The sequence below is a fragment of the Pristiophorus japonicus genome, chromosome 3 (assembly GCF_044704955.1).
Source record: "Pristiophorus japonicus isolate sPriJap1 chromosome 3, sPriJap1.hap1, whole genome shotgun sequence".
In the NCBI taxonomy this organism is placed as follows: Eukaryota; Metazoa; Chordata; class Chondrichthyes; family Pristiophoridae; genus Pristiophorus; species Pristiophorus japonicus.
Window position 1 is genome coordinate 68,067,425 of NC_091979.1, and position 24,686 is coordinate 68,092,110.

At 41.8% G+C, this 24,686-nt stretch overlaps 1 protein-coding gene across 2 annotated transcripts in view; it reads right to left on the minus strand.

The window, feature by feature from the left end:
• rab3gap1 (RAB3 GTPase activating protein subunit 1) overlaps positions 1–24,074 on the minus strand; it is a 101,142-nt gene extending 77,068 nt beyond the window's left edge. For both annotated transcript variants that reach the window (XM_070875421.1, XM_070875420.1), the window contains exons 1-7: positions 24,031–24,074; positions 23,872–23,927; positions 18,211–18,286; positions 17,638–17,773; positions 17,218–17,296; positions 14,162–14,281; positions 1,164–1,329 (exon numbers count right to left, since the gene is read on the minus strand). In XM_070875421.1, coding sequence (XP_070731522.1) covers positions 1,164–1,329; positions 14,162–14,281; positions 17,218–17,296; positions 17,638–17,773; positions 18,211–18,286; positions 23,872–23,927; positions 24,031–24,048 — 651 coding nt within the window. In that variant the 5' untranslated portion in view covers positions 24,049–24,074. The remainder of the gene's footprint in view (positions 1–1,163; positions 1,330–14,161; positions 14,282–17,217; positions 17,297–17,637; positions 17,774–18,210; positions 18,287–23,871; positions 23,928–24,030) is intronic.
• Between the last annotated feature and the right edge of the window lie 612 nt (positions 24,075–24,686).

Below are 24,686 nucleotides of genomic sequence, written 5' to 3' on the forward strand. Positions count from 1 at the left end.
CTTTGAAGGGAAGGATGCTTTTTGATCAAAACAGGTTGTGAAATCACTGGTGGATCTGCCGAGAAGCTGTGACCAAATGGCAGCTAACATAGAGGAATCCAGCAGTCACACATGTAGGATGCGAAGAGCTGACTTGTCGAGAGTGACAATTTTCGGGCCATCTGCAGCATATCCTCCTACCTGACAGACAACAATGGCAGCTCAGTCATCATCCAGGCCTTTGACAGCTCTATTGCCACATCATTAGGCATGATGATTGATAAGCTTTCCCAAATAATATGCAAGATGGGGACTGGTTTTGTAATGAAGCTACCATGTCTGTGTATCCAAAGATCAGAGGAGGCTCCATAGAGTATCAAGATGGAAGTGACCATTGAAGATGCTGCTGTCCATCAAGGCAGCAGCACTTCCACTCTACTTCTCCACCCTCTTTCAGTAGCTGCCAAAAGGCAGGTTGGGCCAGGCTGTCCTTGCACCAGCGGATCTTTCACAGCCTACATGGGTCATCCAAGGCTTGAAGAGTTTGTGCCATCTTATTCCCAGCACCATGTACTGAGACGCAAGTTAGCCTCCTCACCCAGTCTCCTGTCAGTGGGAGTTCACTTAGAAGGAGCACTAGGATAGATAACCACATACTCAGAACACAACCATGGAAAAAGTAGATAAAAGGGATGCACTGCGGTGACTAAGAAGTAGACAGTCACATAAACACCATATTACAGCAAATCGCTGTTGGAACTCAATCACTTTTCTATTTATGCTTTTGTACAGTAGATCAATAGGGAACTTAAGAGTAGGTGTATTTATTGACGGTTTGGGAATAAAAGGTTGGTGCAGGTTGGACTATGAAGATTCTTTTTATATTGATTGTGGGATGGAGCTATCGTAAGGAAAGCATACAAAACCAAAAATGCACAGGGTTTTCGGTACATGCACTGGTCTAACAGAAACAATACAAGCAGAATCCATAATAGCTTATAGAAAAGAAATGGAAAAAGATTAAAGGATATGGGGAAAGTCCGGGGCATGGGACTAAATGGATTTCTTTTTCAGAGAGCAGGTATAGGCACCTAACTGTGTTGTGAAATTCTATGATTCCAACTAAACCCAGTAAACTCTATCTCCAGAGGCCAATTAAAATGTACTTCTAAAAAAATACTTACAATCTTTGATTTTAAAATGTCCAGTAGACCAGACAGATGATTATACTGATTTGGCACTTTCCGAAGATGAACCATTTCAAAATCCGTCCGAACACCAGGGCCTTCACATGCACCCACGTACATCCTTCTCGCCTTTTGTTGAATTTGCACAAACAAGGCCACCTGACTAATTTAAAATACACATATACATGATTTACTAATCTCTACAACGCGCCACAGACAAGTTACTTCTAAATGAATCAATATTTTGCAATAAACATTTGCTAAAAATATTTTAGTTTCTTCTTTTCAAGCTTATTGAATACACATATGATCTCTAAACTGGTACTTTACTCCCAATAGCCTATGCTTCCCAAGCTTTACATGACGTAATGGCCCTGAATTTGCAGTCAGAGGCGTACCAAAAGAATACTCCTCCAAACTGGAAAAAAAATCCGAATTTACACGGCGTCTCCAGAGCTTCGGACTCTTCGCTTCCTGGACCTGCGTAAAGGCCCATGAATCCCAGGAGCGTATGCGGTTCGCAAGCGTTCCTGGGATCACATGGGCCCAGTCAACCAATCAAAATGGGGGTTTCCTATGATGCTTATAAGAATTTCATTTCGTACAGAATCCCCATAAGCATATTAGAAATCCACAAATAAATAAGAATTCACACTACTTAAAAATAAAAATAAATCATATATTCAAAATTAATTTTAAAACCCTGTAATTAAGCATTTAAAATAAAAATGCAATTTTTTGAAAAAATTTAATTATAAAACAGGCCAAAATTTATCTAAACTAATTTTAAATGTATGTGTATGTTAAAATAATTTTAAGAAATGATTTTAACATTTATTTTAACCCTTACAAAGGTAAAAGGAGGCCTTAAATCTGCTTTTACCAGGCGCAAGGGATTCGTGGGCATTTGCCAGGCAGTAGTTGAGCAAATAGCTGAACTCTGTGCCAGCAAAGATGATTTTGTAGCAGATGAGAAAGATCTGTCCAAGCAAAACTTGACAGATTGCAAGTTCCATGTTTTCGCGCACCCAGAATTTACAGGGCCACTTTAAAGGCTTCCGACAGCGTACTTTCGGGCCCATTATAATACATTTGTTAATGTCGGTGATGTCACAAACAAGATACACATCAACGGTAGCGGGAAGGATAGAAAGAGAGCCCTGGACCAAGGCACTGATTAGGAATTGTCCAATTCTCAATGTTTTTTTTAATTAGATGGGGTTTTGGGCTTGAATAAGTGAGTTGAGTATAGGTATCATCTTCCATTTAGTTCAATTAATAGCTGAGAGCATCGTGCAAGATTGAAAGATTGAACCAAACAGAATTCTTACTTTGAATGATTCTTTATCATTCTCGCTCTCCCTTAATCACATCTTGTTTTCCTTCTCTTTATCTTACTTTTTGTACCTGATTTGACATTGAATTTACTAATTCTAACATACGCTTCCTGTTTCAGATTCTGCGCATTTTATTAACGATTCTTCAATCTCACTGGTTATGGAGATACAAAGTTGCTAGCCTTGTTCACATAGGCCCCAGATCCCCTATAGATGGTGTTCTGGCTCTTCAATTTACAGTACGCTCCAGTGCAAAATTTTATAGAAAGTCTGTGGGCAAGTGAAAGTGTAATGAATGGCTGGCACTGTTCATTCACCGCTGAGAGCATAATCCAGTCCATTATGAAAGTCCTCGATCATTTTACATGTTTTGCAGTGATTCTTAGCAGGACATCGACACTTACCATTAGTGATATGTACAGATATTCGCTCAAACTGAATGATGCTACAGCCAAAACTTACACTCTGATCAGAAAACTCCTTAACCTTATAAATGAACAATTGTATGACCACAAAGGAGAAGTAGTACATCACTTTCATCCATTGTTTTTCCTTCCGGAGATCAGAGTTCTAAAGTGTGCATCCTGAATAAAGTCAAACCTGAAATACAATTTTCTAAAGTAAACTAAAAAATGTTGAGCATTCATAAGAACATAAGAATTAGGAACAGGAGTAGGCCATCAAGCCCCTCGAGCCTGTTCCGCCATTCAACAAGATCATGGCTGATCTGGCCGTGGACTCAGCTTCACTTACCTGCCCGCTCCCCGTAACCCTTAATTCCCTTATTGGTTAAAAATCTGTGACTTGAATATATTCAATGAGCTAGCCTCAGCTGCTTCCTTGGGCAGAGAATTCCACAGATTCACAACCCTCTGGGAGAAGAAATTCTCTCTCAACTCGGTTTAAAATTGGCTCCCCCGTATTTTGAGGCTGTGCCCCCTAGTTCTAGTCTCCCCGTCCAGTGGAAACAACCTCTCTGCCTCTATCTTGTCTATCCCTTTCATTATCTTAAATGTTTCTATAAGATCACCCCTCATCCTTCTGAACTCCAACGAGTAAAGACCCAGTCTACTCAATCTATCATCATAAGGTAACCCCTCATCTCCGGAATCAGCCAAGTGAATCGTCTCTGTACCCCCTCCAAAGCTGGTATATCCTTCCTTAAGTAAGGTGACCAAAACTGCACGCAGTACTCCAGGTGCGGCCTCACCAATACCCTATACAGTTGCAGAAGGACCTCCCTGCTTTTGTACTCCATCCCTTTCGCTATGAAGGCCAACATTCCATTCGCCTTTCTGATTACCTGCTGCACCTGCAAACTAACTTTTTGGGATTCCTCTAAAAGAGTTTCATGCACAAGGACCCCCAGGTCCCTCTGCACTGCAGCATGTTGTAATTTCTCCCCATTCAAATAATATTCCCTTTTACTGTTTCCCCCCCCCCCCCCCCCCCAAGGTGGATGACCCCACACTTCCCGACATTGTATTCCATTCGCTTAACCTATCTAAATCTCTGTGTCCTCTACACAACCCGCTTTCCCACTAATCTTTGTGTCATCTGAAAATTTTGTTACACTACACTCTGTCCTCTCTTCCAGGTCATCTATGTATATTGTAAACAGTTGTGGTCCCAGCACCGATCCCTGTGGCACACCACTAACCACCGATTTCCAACCCGAAAAGGACCCATTTATCCCGACTCTCTGCTTTGTTAGCCAGCCAATTCTCTCTCCATGCTAATACATTTCCTCTGACTCCTCTGACTTTATCTTCTGCAGTAACCTTTTGTGTGGGACCTTATCGAATGCCTTTTGGAAATCTAAATACACCACATCCATCGGTACACCTCTATCCACCATGCTCGTTATATCCTCAAAGAATTCCAGTAAATTAGTTAAACATGATTTCCCCTTTATGAATCCATGTTGCGTCTGCTTGATTGCACTATTCCTATCTAGATGTCCCGCTATTTCTTCCTTAATGATAAGCTTCAAGCATTTTCTCCACTACAGATGTTAAACTAACTGGCCTCTAGTTGTCTGCCCCCTTTTTTTAAACAGAGGCGTTACATTAGCTGCTTTCCAATCCGTTGGTACCTCCCCAGAGTCCAGAGAAATTTGGTACATTATAACGAATGCATCTGCTATAACTTCCGTCTTCTCTTTTAATACCCTGGGATGCATTTCATCAGGACCAGGGGACTTGTCTACCTTGAGTCCCATTAGCCTGTCCAGCACTACCCCCCTAGTGATAGTGATTGTCTCAAGGTCCTCCCTTCCCACATTCCTGTGACCAGCAATTTTTGGCATTGTTTTTGTGTCTTCCACTGTGAAGACCGAAGCAAAATAATTTTTTAAGGTCTCAGCCATTTCCACATTTCCCATTATTAAATCCCCCTTCTCATCTTCTAAGGGACCAACATTTACTTTAGTCACTCTTTTCCGTTTTATATATCTGTAAAAGCTTTTACTATATGTTTTTATGTTTTGCGCAAGTTTACTTTCGTAATCTATCTTTGCTTTCTTTATTACTTTCTTAGTCATTCTTTGATGTCGTTTAAAATTTTCCCAATCTTCTAGTTTCCCACTAACCTTGGCCACCTTATACGCATTGGTTTTTAATTTGATAGTCTCCTTTATTTCCTTGGTTATCCACGGCTGGTTATCCCTTCTCTTACCGCCCTTCTTTTTCACTGGAATATATTTTTGTTGAGCATTATGAAAGAGCTCCTTAAAAGTCCTCCACTGTTCCTCAATTGTGCCACCGTTTAGTCTGTGTTTCCAGTCTATTTTAGCCAACTCTGCCCTCATCCCACTGTAGTCCCCTTTGTTTAAGCATAGTATGCTCATTTGAGACACTACTTCCGCACCCTCAATCTGTATTCCAAATTCAACCATACTGTGATCACTCATTCCGAGAGGATCTTTTACTAGGAGATTGTTTATTATTCCTGTCTCATTACACAGGACCAGATCTAAGATAGCTTGCTCCCTTGTAGGTTCTATAACATACTGTTCTAAGAAACAATCCTGTATGCATTCTATGAATTCCTCCTCCAGGCTACCTCGTGCGATTTGACTTGACCAATCGATATCTAGGTTAAAATCCCCCATGATTACTGCTGTTCCTTTTTCACATGCCTCCATTATTCCTTTGATTATTGCCCGCCCCACCGTGAAGTTATTATTTGGGGGCCTATGAACTACGCCCACCAGTGACTTTTTCCCCTTACTATCTCTAATCTCCACCCACAATGATTCAACATTTTGTTCATTAGAGCCAATATCGTCTCTCACAACTGCCCTGATATCTTCCTTTATTAACAGAGGTACCCCACCTCCTTTCCGTTCTTGTCTATCTTTCCGAATTGTCAGATACCCCTGTATGTTTAATTCCCAGTCTTGGCCACCCTGCAACCACGTTTCTGTAATGGCCACCAAATCATACCCATTTGTAATGATTTGTGCCGTCAACTCATTTACTTTATTTCGAATGCTGCGTGCGTTTAGGTAGAGTGTTTTAATACTAGTTTTTAAACCATGATTTTTAGTTTTGACTCCTCCTGCAGCCCCTTTATATTCATACATATTGTCCTCCCCGTCCCCGTCCCCGCCCCCCCCCATCCAAGTGGCTTATCCCTTTTTACATTCCATCATAATCCAAGATATATTTAATTGCAATAGCCTTAAAGCTTATTAACTCACTTATATTACATACAATAAATGTCTTCATGCATTGACAAGAAAAATTACATTAAGCAAGTGATTAGCAGAAATAAAACAATCAAAAACTCCTAACTTGTAACACCACTTGGATCGAAGAAAACCATTTATCTATCCCAGTTATAAGAAAATCAGAATGCTACAATTTTTCAATACATATATATGTCACAGTATAACCTAGATTGATCAACACTTTTTAAAACAAACATAGAAAACACCTCCACCTAGTGGCTAAATGAGTTTTAAAAGTTTTGCATCTGGCACTTGTCTGTAGCGCGAGAGAGAAAGCAACACGTTTATAGGCTGCAAGGCACATGCATTACTCAAATTTCAGATGGAGCAGATGGATTAATTTAAATTTTGAACCGATGACAAAACCATCCAGATCAAAGACACACATTTCTATTTATTCACGAGAAAGAAACCAATTATGTTGAATTATACTGAAAATAAAATTCTAAGTCTTTTCAGAAGTCATATTGGTTCCCCATCCATTTAAATATATACATGCCTACTAAAAAGCACAATAGTCACACAAACAAAAATCAATTCAGGTTGGGGGGTGGGGGGGAAACAAAAAAACGTACTTTTACGATTTTCAAATACCTAAAAACAACTCTTGACTCTCTGAGGGGCCTCAGACTTGCCTTCTGCTCTGTGATTTTTGAACTAGCCTTCAGATCACGATGTGTTTCAGGCTGCTATGATGCGCAAGCTTTCAGATCTATGCTCATTCACAACTTTACTGCACCTTGGTGTGGCTTTTTGGGCTGTGTTCAAGTATGATCGATGTGCCTTAGTGACAAATAAAAGTAAACACAATCCCTTTTTGTTTTTATCTTGAGTACAGGAGTGTGTTTTGGAGCCAACAGTTAGGTGTGTTAGGACCCTAAATTAAAGTATTCCTCCCTTTGGTTAAGAAAATTCAGCTCCATGAACCCAACCAAGACCGCTTCTGGTTTGCACGGAGTCTAATACTCGTTGCTTTCAGTCTCTGCTTTCTGAAATACTGTAATTCAAATGCCATATGGAAGGATTACAAATTCCCATTTGTATAACACCCATTTCTTTTTTTTTAAAAACAGTTGTGCCAATCAAATTGAAAATTGATACGTGAACTAAAGGATGTTCTCTGCAATTTCATTTTTAAAAAGTGCTGCAATAATGTCTCACATGTTAGCATTCATCAAACTAAGTTTCATTGCATTGTATTGCAGCCTAATTTCTTGTGATCTGCTCAGTGGACGGGGGGTGGAAGAGAGATTGGTTTCTGGAAAAGTATAAAAGAGCCGCAAATGTGGAAAAATGATGCTGATCACTGAAGAGATTGTTTAAAGCACCTTTCTTGAAGTTTCAGAAATATACTCAAACCACAAGAAGCTGTTATTTCAAAGCAGCTCATACCTGGTATGATGTGATCCTCAACTCTGCACAGCTAAGTGTTGTATCTAGGTAAATTTAATGATTGAATTAAATTACTTACTAAATTTTATTAATATACTGCCCACATTTCACAATTTATTTGCTGTGCTTAATAACTTGATGCCTGCATCTAATTCTTACTAAGTGTTAATAATTAAACTGGAATACCCATTATAAAATCAACAAGTTCCTTATCACAATTAATAAAATATCAAAATGATTATACCTTTACCCTTGCTATAAAAACATCTATTCTGTCTGAGCAACACCTGTAGATTTTTACAAAAAAACCCACAAAGGAAATGGAATATCAATCTCTATCTTCTGGGACATTAGCAAGTTTTTCTTAGTAATACTGTAGTTAAGAACATAAGAAATAGGAGCAACAGTAGGCCATTTGGCCTCTCGAGCCTGCTCTGCCATTCAATAAGATCATGGCTGATCTGATCCTGGCCTCAACTCCACTTCTCTGTCTGCTCCCCATAACCATCCACTCCCTTATCATTCAAAAATCTGTCTATTTCCACCTTAAATATATTCAAAGACCCAACCTCCAGAGGTCACTGGGGTAGAGAATTCCAAAGATTCACGGCCCTCAGAAGAAATTCCTCCTCATTTCGGTTTTAAATGGGCGACCCCTTATTCTGAAACTATGCCCCCTAGTTCTAGATTCCCCCATGAGGGGAAACATCCTCTCTGCATCTACCCTGTCATGCCCCCTCAGAATCTTACATGCTTCAATAAGACCACCGCTCATTCTACTAAACTCCAATGAGTATAGGCCCAACCTGCTCAACCTTTCTTCATATAACAACCCCTTCATCTCAGGAATCAACTAGTGAACCTTCTCTGAACAGCCTCCAATGCAAGTATATCCTTCTTTAAATAAGACCACCAAAACTGTACGCAGTACTCCAGGTGTGGTCTTACCAACACCCTGTATAGTTGGAGCAGGACTTTCCTACTTTTATACTCCGAAAATCGATGAATATTTTATGTTTCCCAATAGGAAGCTAACACTTGTTTCAAACATGTAAATAACAGAGTAGCAGGGTGTTGAAGCATCAACACAGGACACTACACAGCATGATCAAATTCTACTTCAATTCCACACTATGCTGAATTACAATCTCACTATATGAACTCATAATTAACATAGGCAAAAGCCTGAAGACACCAGTCATCTGCCGAAGGGAAGACGCCTTGAGAGAATAAAAGAGGAACAAAAATTGAAGTAGTAGTGAGGGAGTAAGAGTAGAAAATACCCCATAAAAAATCTAATATTTTTATAAAAGCATTCAGAAATAGAAACATAGAAAATAGGTGCAGTAGTAGGTCATTCGACCCTTCGAGCCTGCACCACCATTCAATAAGATCATGGCTGCTCATTCACCTCAGTACCCCTTTCCTGCTTTCTCTCCATACCCCTTGCTCCTTTTAGCCGCAAGGGCCATATCTAACTCCCTCTTGAATATATCCAACGAACTGGCATCAACAACTCTCTGCGGTAGAGAATTCCACAAGTTAACAACTCTCTGAGTGAAGAAGTTTCTCCTCATCTCAGTCCTAAATGGCTTACCTCTTACCCTTAAGACTGTGTCCCCTGGTTCTGGACTTCCCCAACATCGGGAACAGTCTTCCTGCATCTAACCTGTCCAGTCCCGTCAGAATTTTATATGTTTCTATGAGATCCCCTCTCATCCTTCTAAAGTCCAGTGAATACAGGCCTAGTCAATCCAGTCTCTCCTTATATGTCAGTCCTGTCATCCTGGGAATCAGTCTGGTGAATCTTTGCTGCACTCCCTCAATAGCAAGAACGTCCTTCCTCAGATTAGGAGACCAAAACTGAACACAATATTCCAGGTGAGACCTCACCAAGGCCCTGTACAAGACAGACTGCCCTGCTCCTATACTCAAATCCCCTAGCTATGAAGGCTAACATGCCATTTGTCTTCTTCACCGCCTGCTGTACCTGCACGCCAACTTTCAATGACTGATGTACCATGACACCCAGGTCTCGTTGCACCTCCCCTTTTCCTATTCTGCTGCCATTCAGATAATATTCTACCTTCATGTTTTTGCCACCAAAGTGGATAACCTCACATTTATCCACAATATACTGCATCTGCCACACATTTGCCCACTCAACTAACCTGTCCAAGTAACCCTGCAGCCTCTTAGCATCCTCCTTACAGCTCACACCGCTACCCAGCTTAGTGTCATCTGCAAACTTGGAGATATTACACTCAATTCCTTCATCTAAATTATTGATGCATACTGTAAATAGTTGGGGTCCCAACACTGAGCCCTGCAGCACCCCACTAGTCACTGCCTGCCATTCTGAAAAGGACCAGTTTATCTCGACTCCCTGCTCCCTATCTGCCAACCAGTTCTCTATCCATGTCAATACATTACCCCAATACCATGTGCTTTAATTTTGCACACCAATCTCTTGTGTGGGACCTTGTCAAAAGCCTTTTGAAAGTCCAAAAACACCACATCCACTGGTTCTCCCTTGTCCACTCTACTAGTTACATCCTCAAAACATTCTAGAAGATTTGTCAAGCATGATTTCCCTTTCATAAATCCATGCTGACTTGGACCGATCCTGTCACTGCTTTCTAAATGCTATTTCATCTTTAATAATTGATTCCAACAATTTCCCCACTACTGATGTCAGGCTAACTGGTCTGTAATTCTCCATTTTCTCTCTCCCTCCTTTTTTAAAAAGTGGTGTTGCATTAGCAACCCTCCAGTCCATAGGAACTGATCCAGAGTCGATAGACTGTTGGAAAATGATCACCAATGCATCCACTATTTCTAGGGCCACTTCCTTAAGTACTCTGGGATGCAGACTATCAGGCCCTGGGGATTTATCGGCCTTCAATCCCATCAATTTCCCGAACACAATTTCCCATCTAATAAGGATATCCTTCAGTTCCTCCTTCTCACTAGACCCTCATTCCCCTAGTATTTCCGGAAGGTTATTTGTGTCTTTCTTCGTGAAAATAGAACCAAAGTATTTGTTCAACTGGTCTGCCATTTCTTTGTTCAAAATATTCAAAAATATAATTTTTAAACGACCATTAATAAGATCAACCCTGGTTCAATGGAGAATTTTGAATGAGGCACCAACTTAAGTGAAGCTACAACACAACTCCAAGCTAAGTACCAAAAGGAGCAAGCTATTGACAGTGTTAAATGGTCCGAAAACCATCTAGTCAAAGCAAAGCTCTGTACCCCTACATATTCAGTTGAGAATGGTGGCAATCAGGCAACTAACAAGAGGAAAATTGCTCCATAAACATCCCCAATCTCAAACATGATGGAGCCCAGGTCGTGAGTACAAGAAACATATCTGGGAAGTGCTCACAATGTGTTCAGCCAAAAGTGCCAAGTGGACGGTCCATTGGCCTCCTCCCAAGGTCCTTACTTTCATTGATGCCAATGTTCAGTCAATTTGGTTCATTCCATATCGCATTATGTGGCCAAGTACACTGGACACAGCAACGGTTATGGGCCCTGAAAACATCCCAGCTGTAGTGCTGAAGACCTGACTTATCAGAACTAACCTGCTAGCCAAGCTATTCTAATGCAACTATGACACAGACATTAACCCAACAATGTAGAAAATTGCCTAAGCATGTACTATCCATGACAAGCAGAACAAATCTAATGCCACTCCATCGTCATCAAAGCAATAGAAGTTATTAGTGCCATCAAGCAACACCAACTCACCAAGAACCACTCAGCTGCAAGTTTTGTTACAGCCTTGATCCAAACATGGACACGAGAGCGAGATAAATGCCGTCGACATCGTTGCATTTGACAGAGTATGGCGCCAAGGGGCCACAGCAAAACTATTGCCTAAAGGAAAATTCTCTAGTGCTTGGCTTCTAAAAAGGACTAGATAATGTAGACCATAACAAACTATTTCACCTTGAGAGGACACGACCGCAGGTCGGGAGGATAAAAGAGCTGGAGCGCGGGCCCCTAGAACATCATGGGTCATCCTGACCTGCGAGAGGACACCACCGCAGGTCGGGAGGATAAAAGCTGGAGCGCGGGCCCCTGGAACATCGTGGGCAACCCCTACCTGCGGGACGACACCACCGCAGGTCGGGAGGATAAAAGAGCATGCCACTACAATTTCCAGCGTGAGTCGTCCCAAGTGTGCGATGATTTCGAAGTGGGCGACTGGGTGATGTCATCAAGGCCCAGGTCGGCAGTTAGAGCATTGGCAAGAACATCGGCGGGGCCCAGGCACAGCAGAGGAGCGGAAAGGTCGTGGCGGATGAGTGGCAAGAGATCGTGGCGGAGGTGCAGCGAAGGAGCGGTGAGAGATCGTGGCCGAGATGTGACAAGAGATAAGCGGTGAGAGTTCATGGCGGAGTTGCGGTGAATGTTTTGTGGTGGAGGAGCGGCAAGAGATCGTGACGGAGGAGCGTTGAGGGATCAGCGACGAGAGATGATGGCGGAGGAGCGGCAAATGAGAGTGCAGGGCCCAGAAGAGCCGAAGGCCCAAGGGCAGCACGGGCCAGCCCACACTGCGATATGTGTGCACGCTAGGTCCGTACAGCAGAACAGGTCTACAGTCATCCTGGTTTACCCTTGCCACTGGATAAAGGCCTAGTTCTGTCAAGCCCGTGTGGTGGCTGATGTGCAATGGTCACCACACGTTAAAAAAATCCACACACAGGCATCTTCAGGACTGGAATATCAAGTCCTCCATTGAAACATCTATGAACTCATCCCTTTTGGTGTGGAAGCAAGTCATCCTCGTTCGAGGGACCGCCTATAATGATGATGATTTCACTTTGTCCAGAACAGTACAGACAGCCTGTGCTTGAAAGGGGTTAAATTCAAAACTAATCTAAGGAAACAATATTTCAGTGAGCAAGTGGTCAATCTACGGAACAGACTCCCTAGGGGAGATAGTGGAAGAAGTTACTGTTGATTCATTCAAATTAGATTTCTTTCAGCAAATAACATTTTGGGATACAGGAGTCATTTGAGACATGATGTGTGGCAAGTGTAGCATGCTTAGGAGGGAAAAGATGACTTTGGACCAATGTTCCTTTTAAGCCACGTGGCAGTCTGGAGGTCTGCAGACCGCTCACTGGCTTCTCAATGGGAATAATCACACATGCGCGAAGATTTGAATGGGCCGCGTAGCAAATTAAAGGACCCGTGCATGAAAAAAATTCAGGAAACATCACTTTGGATCTAGAGTTCCCAAAGCTCTTGTCACTGGTTTTCCTCGTGTCATTTCTGGGTCTGTTGTAGACTAATTGATAGAGCTTATTTGCTATGATTAGTCAACATCTCCATTATTATTGCATCATGTTATTACCAGGATGAGTGAAACCAAACTTGATGGACCTGGTCTTTATTCATTTAGCAATTCCTATGTTACTATGGAGTCATATCTGTCACAAAGAAAGAGGTTTGTGGTTGTCAGAGGCCAATTATCACAAATCCAGGACATCGTTGCTGGAGGTTCTTAGTGGTTGGCCCAGCTGCTCCATCAATTCCCTTCTCTCCCAGCCATCTTCAACTGCTTCATTAATTAACTTCTCTCCCAACCATCTTCAACTGCTTCATTAATGACCTTCTCGCTAATTATAAGATCAAGCAGCTTTAGCCTCTGAAAATTCTAGTCTTCTATTCCATTCACAACTCCTCCAATAATGAAGTCTATAGCAAGATCCAGACAATATTCAGACAAGTAACACATGCCATATAGTGCCAGGCAATGACCAGCTATAACAAGAAAAGGCCCAACCACATCCCCCTGACCTTCCACAGTATCACCATCACCAAGTCCCCCACTGTCAACACCTGGGTGTAACCACTGACTAAAAGCTTAACTGTAGCAGTCATACCAAGACAACAACACACAAGAAGCTTGACACCATACAAAACAAAGCAGTCTGCTTGATTGGCACCTCTATCACTGAAATATCTACCACCTATTTACAGAGCGTGCTTATCTTCCCGAGCTTATTTTAATAACAACTCCCAACGTAGACTTCTACCACAAAGAAAGACGAGCAGTGGTCAGTGGTTACCATCATCTTTATGTTTTCCTCCAAGAAACACGCCTTCCTGACTTAAGCCTACATTGTCATTCCTTCATCGTCACTGGGTCAAAATCCTAGAATTCCCTACCTGAAACCATTGCGTGAACACCATCACCACAAGGACTTCTCAGGCTAAGTAGGGTTGGGCAGCAGTGCCCACATCCCAAGACCAAATAATTTTCAGAAATTGACCAGGAGAATCAGTACAGGAGTTCGCCCAGTGTTGTTCCCTCCAAAAAGATTAGGTGATCCTTCATCTCTATTTGCAGGATGAATAGCAAGTGTAACATGACAAGATACTATATAATGCAAATGTAAAAAGATCAGTGACATTTCAAACTATTCGATCACAAATTTCAAGTTCTTCTTCTTCAGTGTACCACGTTTGTACATTTAATACAATCCATATAGCATTTTCAAATATTTACTTACCAACCAGTGTTACCCAATGCAATGGAGATGGAGCTGAGCAGAATGTTGCACTTCGATTCACTGATGACTGCATCGTTACTAGCTGCTGGAGCAATTACCACAAACTCCCGTAAACCATACCTAGGATAAGAAACACTTGAAGGTGATGAATTTGCTATTGATAGCTATTCATCAATTTCAACATCAATGGTAAGATGCAAGAAGCAAATCCATCAATCTCTACAGATTTTGCGAAAGTGCAGAATATATTTTTTAAGTTCTATGGGGACACCTTTTGTAATCAAAAATCAATACATATCTCAGTAGTATCTGAAACCCATGTGTTTCTTATACCCAGGTTTCCTAGGCTGCATTACAGAGTACAAATCAAGTGCTTGTAATATTGCTGCACAAGACCAACCTGGCATAGTGTTTGCAGCTCTCTTCACCAAATGCTAAGAATATTATTGCCCATGAGGAGATATAAAGGGGAGCAACAAAAATGATTATATACCTATTAAAAATATAGGTAATGAGGAATGTTAAAGGAGTTGGGCTTGTTTTCTTTGGAAAAAGAGATTTGTTTACTTGTTTACAAATCACTTCATGTGCGTGCCCCTCCCGATCTCTAATCTTTTTCGGTCTCAACCCCATAAGATGTCTGCGCTCCTCAAGTACTGCCCTCTTGAACATCCCTCATTATAACTGCTCAACCATCAGTGGCCGTGCCTTCAGTTGTTTGGGCCCCCAAGCTCTGGAACTCCCTCCCTAAACTTCTTTGCCTCTTTACCTCTCTTTTCCCCCTTTAGGATGTTCCTTAAAACCTACCTCTTTAAACAAGCTTTTGGTCATCTGTCTTAATTTCTTCTTCTGTGGCTCAGTGTCAAATTTATCTGTTTTGTCTTGTAACACTGTTGTGAAGCACCTTGGGACGTTTTACTGCGTTAAAGGTGCTATATAAATAAAAGTTATTATTTTAAGTACTTAAGTTTTGAAATTCCCAAGATTAGCGAGGAAATGGACCAAATTCATCCAAATTACTCACTACAACAAAAGGTTCAAATACCAGGAGATGCAAAATTAGGAAATCAGAGAGGGGAAGTCAGTGGAAGTTTTTAATCGAAAGGGGAACAGGCTTGTAGAATAGGTTACCAGTTAAGGCCACTGAAGTGAACTATATAAATGAGTTCAAGAGAAAAATGAATGAGTTTCTATAGAGAAATGTGGGAAGGCTGATAGGTGGGGTTGATCCCTGAAAAGGAACAGGTCTGTTGAGCCAAATGGCTTTCTTCAGTTATTCAGATAGCAACAGAGTAGTCTATTCACCACCTCCGCCACCCAACCAGATCATGGCCAATCTGCACCTCAACCCCAGCTACCCACCTCTGACCCATATTTTAATACCCTTACCCAACAAAAATCTATTGATCATAGTCTTGAAAGCTTTAGCAGCCACAGCCTTTTCAAGGAGAGAGTTCCAGATTCCCACTACCCTTTGTGTGAAGAAGTGCTTCTTGATTTCACTCTTGAATGGCCTGGCTCTAATTTTAAGATTATGCCTTCTTGATCTGGATTCCCAGAGAGGAAACAGATTCTCTTCATCTACCTTATCAAGTTCTTTTTCTTATCATTTAAAACGCAACAATTAGATCACCCTTCAATCTTCTATACGCAAGGGAATACAAGCCAAGTTTACGCAACCTGTTCTCATAATTTCCAGTAGAGGTACGGTCCTTGCCAAATTGCTCTCACAAGCCTCCAAATAGCTGAATCAAGAGCAACATCGGCATAGGCCTGGGAGAAGGCGGCCTTCCCACATGCTCATGCAGGGAATGATGTGTGGTACAGCGATCCCGGGGGTAGGAGAATATAAACATTATTTTAAAATTTAAACAAAATAATCAGTACTGATCTACTAGAGAACATTTCAATACCAGTAGGTGAAACCAACACACTTTATAAATGCAATTTCTATAAATCTATTTTGGAAATCTTTATATCAAAATTCATTTTATCAATTCAAATGGATAAACAAATTATTTAAAAAGGGGAAGGTGCAGTTAAAATTATGCCCAATTTCTTGAATTGAAAAAATAATGTAATACTATCTTTTACCCAGATATATTTGTTTTGCCATGGATTCCCCTCCATCAGCAGGTCCACCGTTTCAAATTTATGGTCTCAAGCTGCTCTGATGACATGGTTAGAGGCATCCCAAAGCAGTTCCATTCATTTCACTGGCAGTCAGCAATCCAGAGGCACGCTAGAGGAGAACTTTTAGTACCAGCCTGGACAAGACTCCATAAGCATGGATAACTTAACAGCTGATGATACCTACATCATCATAGGCAGTGATGATGGTGATTTAGTACCAGCTTGGACAAGACTCCATGGGCATGGATAACTTAACAGAGCTGATGATACCTACAACACTCAAGATAGATCATCTTCAATGTATCTTTTTCTAAAGAATTAGAGATGGGGAATACCTTGCAATGAAAGCACATCCTCCAATCTTCACTGCCCCTTTAAAAACATCATTTACACAAATGTGTTCACACTTCTAAGATGTGCAGCTGTTTCCAGATAAGGTTTGACAGCAGGTATGCTACATTAATGGGGCTGTTCTACTGCATCAGAGCTCTAATCTGGTTGATATAATATACAACTCCCACACACAAACACACACTTATATAAAAGACCTTTCTGATAACTCACCATAGAAACAAAAATTCTAAACCTTGTGTGGGCTGAAGTATGTGATGTGTCAGTTTTGTATAAAATGGTCAATTGCATATGAATAAATAACAAAGAGTTGAATAACATGGAGAGCATGCAGACTGTAAAGTCCTTACACAATACCACAAATTCACATGAGGCACATTCTATGGACAAGGTCACTCTGTGACCTGCACCTTTATTCACAGGACCAAGAAGTGATGACCCTGCGTGGGACCTCCCTTTATATACCTGGATGACCAAGTGACGAGTGTCTCCCCTGTGGTCAAGCTGTGCATTTCTCAAGTATATACAGTATTGCAGTGTTGTTACATGAAGGTTACATACATGACACCTACCATCTGACAAGACAGTGAGCTCTGGGTGGAAAATCATTGCTCATGGACAGCAAATCCTGCATTGCTTCAGGAAGAGCATCTGTTAAAATATAATTGCCCGTTAAAAAATTGGGCTTTTTATAAGAAAAACATGAAACAGAATTCCTCTACAAAAGAAACTAATTCCTGTCACTATGTACAATCATAAATATTTTAAATTAATTGAATATGATTGTGAAGGAGGCCAATTTATAAGATCCACATCCCTAATGAACTTTTAACAACAGTTTTGGATCCTAAAGGTTTCTACTTCCACAAAAATATTCAAAAACTGATCACATTTATTCCAACTCAAAACCATCAGAAATACATTATACAACTCAAATGCTTTACTTCCCCTTTCATGTCAGTTTAAACACACACACAGGTAGCAAGTCGTACCTTCTTCAGACTCTACTTTTACTTCTTTATCAGCTAAAGATTCTTGTTTGAGATAATGATGCGTTATACTGAATTTATAGTCTGCAAAAGAAATCTCATCAGACTTCTCTTCCCACGTTCCAGAAGTTAATTCACCCTGTAAATTCACAAAGTGCAACAAGTAGCTTTACAGAACTGTAATTTTAAATATATATAAGAAACAACACAATGAGTTTAAAAGCAAGTTTACAATAGGTTCCCGCCAAAAACTGTAGTACCAGGGGTTGAAATGATTATCCACTGAACAATGTAGCCACTGGCCAAATACAGAATTATTGCAATGTTTAAACATCTTTTCTCACTGTATTACTCATGTTGGAAGATTTTGTACAAGTATTTTATAAACTGCCATAAATAAATCCAATATAAATATTTGGAGAAAATATCAACTCACTTGAAAAGTTTTTATATTGCATTTAATCCAATCTATTTTCTGTATCTTTGACACAATTTCTTCACAAAAGATGAAAGAGCAGACAATTTAATATGTCACTTAACTATGGAGATGCAACATAAAATGTAAATAAAACAGACCTTTTCCAAAGATTTGCTTGCAGTGCTTCCAATCAGTTTCCAATCGTTCAGCACTTCTTCAATTTTTGAGACAAATCTAGATATGAAAATGCAGGATGATTTTAAAATACTTGAAATAACTGCTATTAATCCTAAAATAAAGCCTGCAGTATAAAAATGATACAGCATGTAACTTTGAAAACTAATCTTGAACTTTACATTTACATGTAAACCAACCATGCCAGCTGGCATTATACAGCCGGTTTTATAGGCCCCAAGTTTCCACATGATTTGCTCCTAATTTTTAGGAGCAACTGGTGGAGAACGGAGTATCTTAGAAATCGGAATTCTCCACATTTAAGTTTTCTGCAGTTCTAGTCAGGTAGAACAGTTTCACTTTTGAACAGCCACTGACGCCTGATTTGAAAGTTTCCACAGTGAAAACGTACTCCAAACTAACTTAGAATGGAGCAAGTGAAGATTTTTGTAGGCTTGAAAAAACCTTGTCTACACATTAAAAAATCAGGCGCAGGTTACAAATTAGGCGTCGGGAACGAGATGGGGGGGGGGGGGGAAGGGAAGTCATTAAATTCTACAATAAATCCTTAGTTATACTTATACAAATATTATACAAATATATCCAACCTGAATAAAAATTTATAAGCAAAGAAAAGATTAAATAAACCATGTTCCTACCTGTGTGAAAGTGCTTCAGGCAGGCCTTTCATGCAGTGGTTTGCCGTCGGGACCAACCGACGGCAGGGGGAGGGAGGGAGAAAGCTGCAAGAAGCCTCAGTACTTGAGGCAGCCGTTTGCCGTCGGGCCTGACGGACGGCAGTGCGGGGGGGGGGGGGGAGGAGGGAGGGAGGGAGAAAGCTGCAGGAAGCCTCAGTACTTGAGGCAGCCATTTGCCGTCGGGCCCGACGGACGGCAGGGGGAGAAAGCTGCAAGAAGCCTCAGTGCTGATCATGGAAGGGCAATGTGGTTTTATTAAAAAATTTTAAAAATTGAACAGCTACAAAGAATTTGAATAGTCTCAAACAAGTGCATGTGTCCCGTTTATCACAGTCTATCTTTAATTACAGAATGCACTCCCTCACCTTCACACACAGAAATATCAAGAAAATTAAAATGCAAGCCTTTACAAGGGTTCAATAAATAAATTTTCACTTTTTCTGCAGCACTTTTTAAAATGGCCGAGTGCCAATGTTTACTTCAGACTGCGCGTGCGCGAACGCTCCAACGCGCATGCTTGCCAGCACGAAAAAAACTAATTTAAATTGTACCCGCCCCCTCCTACTTACAAAATCGGCGCGAGTGGTAGGCTCCGCCCCGTGCGCCGCACCAAGCAGACATTGAGCTGCAAAGCGCTCAAGAATAGCGCGTTTTTTTCATGCGCCGTTTTTGGCGCGAAAAACGGGCGCCCAGCTCAGAGGGGCGCCTGTTTTGCCGTGTGTGGAAACTTGGGGTCATAGATTCCAGTTTAGAAACAAATTAAGAAAACAGTATAATTGACTGTATTCCAAGGATAAGGATCAATTCTTCATGGAGGAAACTTGTCATCATACTTCAATTTCTCTTACATTGTCCCAAGGTACCGGATACTCAAGAATCTCCCAATCTATTCAAAGCAGAAGCATTGTCTTTCCATTTTTTTTTATATATCACATTATATATTTTTGCCTATTGTAGTACATATTAATTTTGGAACCTTTATTTACAAAATGGACACAATGGGCCATAATGGCCTTCTTTCGTGCTGTAAATTTCTATGATTCTATGAGGCACAATGGCTTTTCGAACACAAATTTTAAATCTGCATAAATAACTACTGGAAGCCCCGATGCTAATAAAAGCTGCAATTAAAACTCAATTGGACTCAGCAATAAAAAAAGATAACAGAATTCTTTTACACTAAACAGCATTCTTCCATACATCTCGGTAAACTCAAAGAACATAATTGAACCCTTTAATAATACTGCTTCACTGTTCAGATGCACTCAACTTTCTGTTTGGTTCTTCCCTCCATAATATTATTTTTCTGTTGTATCAAATATTGTTCTCTTTCAATACTAATTTAGTTTTTATACATTTCTCTTTGTCTCAACTAGAAATTCAGTCTATTTAAGTTGAACAATATGAGGCAAACATTTTGAACACCAAATTCCAACTTTACTGCTTAATTCGCATTCCTAGATGATTTAAAATTTCTTTAGTGGAAAAAAAGCAACTTTGAGATACAAGGAATAGATTTAAGTTTTGAGTTCTAGCATGGCCTGTCACTTGTATCTGCCTGTCAGTTGGGTTGACTCTTAATTGGTTTTCAACTTAGCCACTAATTAGTAAATGGTTACATTGGCACCCAAGAAGAGGAAACTAATAGCATCAAATCCCTCTATTTTTTTTCTCCAGAGTTGAAAGGGCAGAAAGGCAATCAACGCCCCTACGATGCTATGAACCAGCCACTGCGAGAGAGTCCTCCCCCTCCCCATGCTAAACCTTACCAGGGTCTTTTTGAACCAATGTGTCAGACAAGTAAACATTTGGGGCTATAATTTCAGTCGAAAACGTTAGTTTTATGCCAGAATTACTGTTTTTGCTGCTCTACCGGGTTTTAGGCTTTTCGGCCTTTAATCATCAGTAAAAATCGGTGTTGCACAAGGACTCACGCAAACCGCGAATTTCGGCAACTTCAGTCCGGAGCCAATAGCGCTGCGAGAGGGGCCTTGGGGGGAAAAACAACAAAAATTTGTCCCCCCCAAAAAATCATAAAACATTCACAAAACCCTTACCTACTAAATCGCTGAAAAAGAATTAAAAAATTAAAAATATTAACTTACCTTTTTTGCAGGTCTTCATACTTAGCGCTGCCGGCAGGGCTGCACCACAGGTTTAACCCTGTTGGTAGCAGAATACGGGTCCCGAGAGCACCAAAAATCGATCGCAAATGCGATTTGCGATGTTGCACATCGGCGCTCCTCGCCCCGGCGGTTCAAGGAAGATCCCGCGACTGGGTTCTCGCTGCAGAGGGTCAAATTATGGTGAAAATCCGGCTGCAAAGTCGTCGAAATTCTAGCCTTTAAGCTTTTGCACACAATTTGACTCAACTGCTGAGCCACACTCATCATCATCATAGGCAGTCCCTCGGAATCGAGGAAGACTTGCTTCCACTTCTGAAGTGAGTTCTTTGGTGCCTGAACAGTCCAATACGAGAGCCACAGATTTTGTCACAGGTGGGACAGATAGTCATTGAGGGAAGGGGTGAGTGGGACTGGTTTGCCGCACACTCTTTGCACTGCCTGTGCTTGATTTCTGCATGCTCTCGCCGTTGAGACTCGAGGTGCTCAGCGCCCTCCCGGATGCACTTCCTCCACTTAGGGTGGTCTTTGGCCAGGGACTCCCAGGTGTCAGTGGGGATGTCGCACTTTATCAGGGAGGCTTCGACCTTACAAAGGCCTCCGACACTGTCAACTGCGAGGGTCTATGGAGCGTCCACCTCTGTTTCGGATGCCCCGAAAAGTTAGTCACCATCCTCCGCCTACTCCACGACGACATGCAGGCCGTTATCCTTACCAACTGATCCATCACAGACCCAATCCACATCCGGACCGGGGTCTAACAGGGCTGCGTTATCACCCCAACCCTCTTCTCAATCTTTCTCGCCGCCATGCTCTACCTCACAGTCAACAAGTTCCCCACTGGAGTGGAACTAAACTGGATTGGGTCTGTGATGGATCAGTTGGTAAGGATCACGGCCTGCATGTCGTCGTGGAGCAGGCAGAGTATGGTGGAACTAAACTACGGAACCAGTGGGAACTGAGACCACCCCAACTTGTCGTTGAGCTATAGTACATGGACGACACCTGCGTCTGCACACATACAGAGGCTGAACTCCAGGACATAGTCGACGTATTTACTGAGGCGTACGAAAGCATGGGCCTTACGCTAAACATCCATAAGACAAAGCCTGTCCTCGCCGCACAGCACTGCCCCCCCCACCCCCCCCAGTCATCAAGATCCACGGCGCGGCCCTGAACACCGTGGACCACTTCCCATATCTCAGGAGCCTCCGATCAACAAGAGCATGCATCGACGACGAGATCCAACACTGCCTCCAGTGCGCCAGTGCAGCCTTCGGCCGCCTGAGGAAAAGAGTGTTTGAAGACCAGGCCCACAAAACTGCCACCAAGCTCATGGTCTACAAGGCTGTAGTAATACCCACCCTCCTGTATGGCTCAGAGACATGGACCATGTACAGTAGACACCTCAAGTCACTGGAAAAATATCACCGACAATGTTGTCGCATGATCCTACAAATCCCCTGGGAGGACAGACGCACCAACATCAGGTTCCTCGTCCAGGCTAACATCCCCAGCATTGAAGCACTGACCATACTCGATCAGCTCCGCTGGGCAGGCCACATAGTTCGCATGCCAGACACAAGACTCCCAGAGCAAGTGCTCTACTCGGAGCTCCTTCACAGCAAACGAGCCAAAGGTGGGCAGCGGAAACTTTACAAAGGCACCCTCAAAGCCACCCTGAAAGTGAGCCACACTAGTTTTCAAGCAAATACAAATCTTGTCAAAATATATACAATCTGTCTTATTCCATGATTTGATTGTGGGTCTGCTATCTAACAGTCCTGGAGTTTGTCATTTCAACTTTTCAATGTATTTCTGCTCTGGGACACACATGGGTTGTGGGTTATTCCATTGAAGATTAGTAAAGATATTGAAGTTTTCAAATGCATGCTATTTGTAAGGGTCATTACAACTGAATACTCATTCATCATTATAATAAATTAATTGTTCATCACGTTTTAATAAGTTGTGCAAATCATAATTGTTTTTTGTTTCTTCAAATAGTGCAACCCAATCACTGAACTTCACATTCACATGATAATAACAAACTGTGTGATCTGGTACACTCTTGTAGTTTTGTAGATTCCAGACTAGAAACAAATTACAAAAAAGTGGAAACTACACTCCAAGAATAATGATCCATAATTATAGTGCAAACTTCTGATTTTATACTGCAAATTCTCTGAGATTGCTTCAAATTGTGGGAAAGAAAAATATTTTCCAGGCACCAGCTCCCAAGCATTTCCATACATTACAAGGCTCATTTTACCTTCAAATATTAAACAGCAGAAATGATGTATAGCTTGTTTAATTTGTAAGTGTATTACAATAAGTAGCTACTTCATAAACTGCAAGGGCAACTTAGTGGGCAAAATATGTCCATGTGCAACAAATTGTGAAATGTTGAACGACTTCAACAGCAAGCTGCTTTGGACATTGAGTAATCGACCACACAACTTCAAAAACATTGCGTCCTCAAGATTCCTCTCGTAGCAAACAGGAATGTTTTGAAAACTATCACAACCGATTGTGATTCCTAAAGAATCTAAACTTGCACCCAGAGAAAATATAGCTGCTGGCTGCGCGCTAAAGATTAGTTTGCATTGGTGTGTATCCGCTCCTCCCAGGCGTCACAACATGTTGCCAGCACCGAAAACGATTGCGCGTGCCGGAGACGCTCGCAGGCGAGGGCTCGCGGATTGGAGGACTCGCGGGTGAGGGCTCGCGCTGAGCTCCGGCGCGCGACATCAGCGGCTTCCAACGGCCACAGGCTGGGGCAGCAACGGCTTCCCCTCACTCTCCCTCATCCACTCACTCCTACCTCTCCCACTCTGACGCGGTTGTAAAGTCCGTGATTTCAAAGACTTCCGACTCCGGCTGTCGGAATTAAAAGAGAGGTGTGTTGAGAAAACTCTGTAAGTAAACACTTTTGCAAAGACAAGCAGTAAATCTTCACAGAAAGCAAAATCAAAACCCTCACGTCGCTGTCCGCCGCCATCTTGAAATGTGTTTGTTTGCGGGGTATTGTGGGTAGCGGAGACTACTTCCTGCTGCAGAGTCAGCACTGGGGCAGGATTACAGTAGGGATCAGAGCCACTATTGGAACATAGCACCTTTAAGGCAGTAAAACGTCCCAAGGCGCTCCACAGGAGGGTTATCAATCAAACTTTGACACCGAGCCAGATAAGGAGACATTCGAAAATAAAAACAGAAAATGCTGACAATACTCAGCAAGTCAGGCAGCATCTGTGGAGAGAGATAAACAGAGCTAACGTTTCAGGTCGATTAGTCATAGACGTGAAATGTTAACTGTTTCTCTCTCCCCACTAATGCTGCTAGACATGCTGAGATTTATCAGCATTTTCTGTTTTTATTTCAGATTTCCAGCATCCGCAGTATTTTGCGTTTGTAAGGAGATATTAGTGCAGGCGAGAAGTAGGTTTTAAGAAGTGTCTTAAAAGAGGTAAGAGCGGCGGAAAGGTATAGGGAGGGAATTCCAGAGCTTCGGGCTTCGGCAGCTGAAGGCATGGTCGCCAATGGCTGGAGCAACAGAAGTGAGGTTAACGGCCTGGAAATCACGGCCTCCCCAGGTCCGTACTGAGTGTCTAAGGACCCGGCATCGCAAAAGCCGGTTTT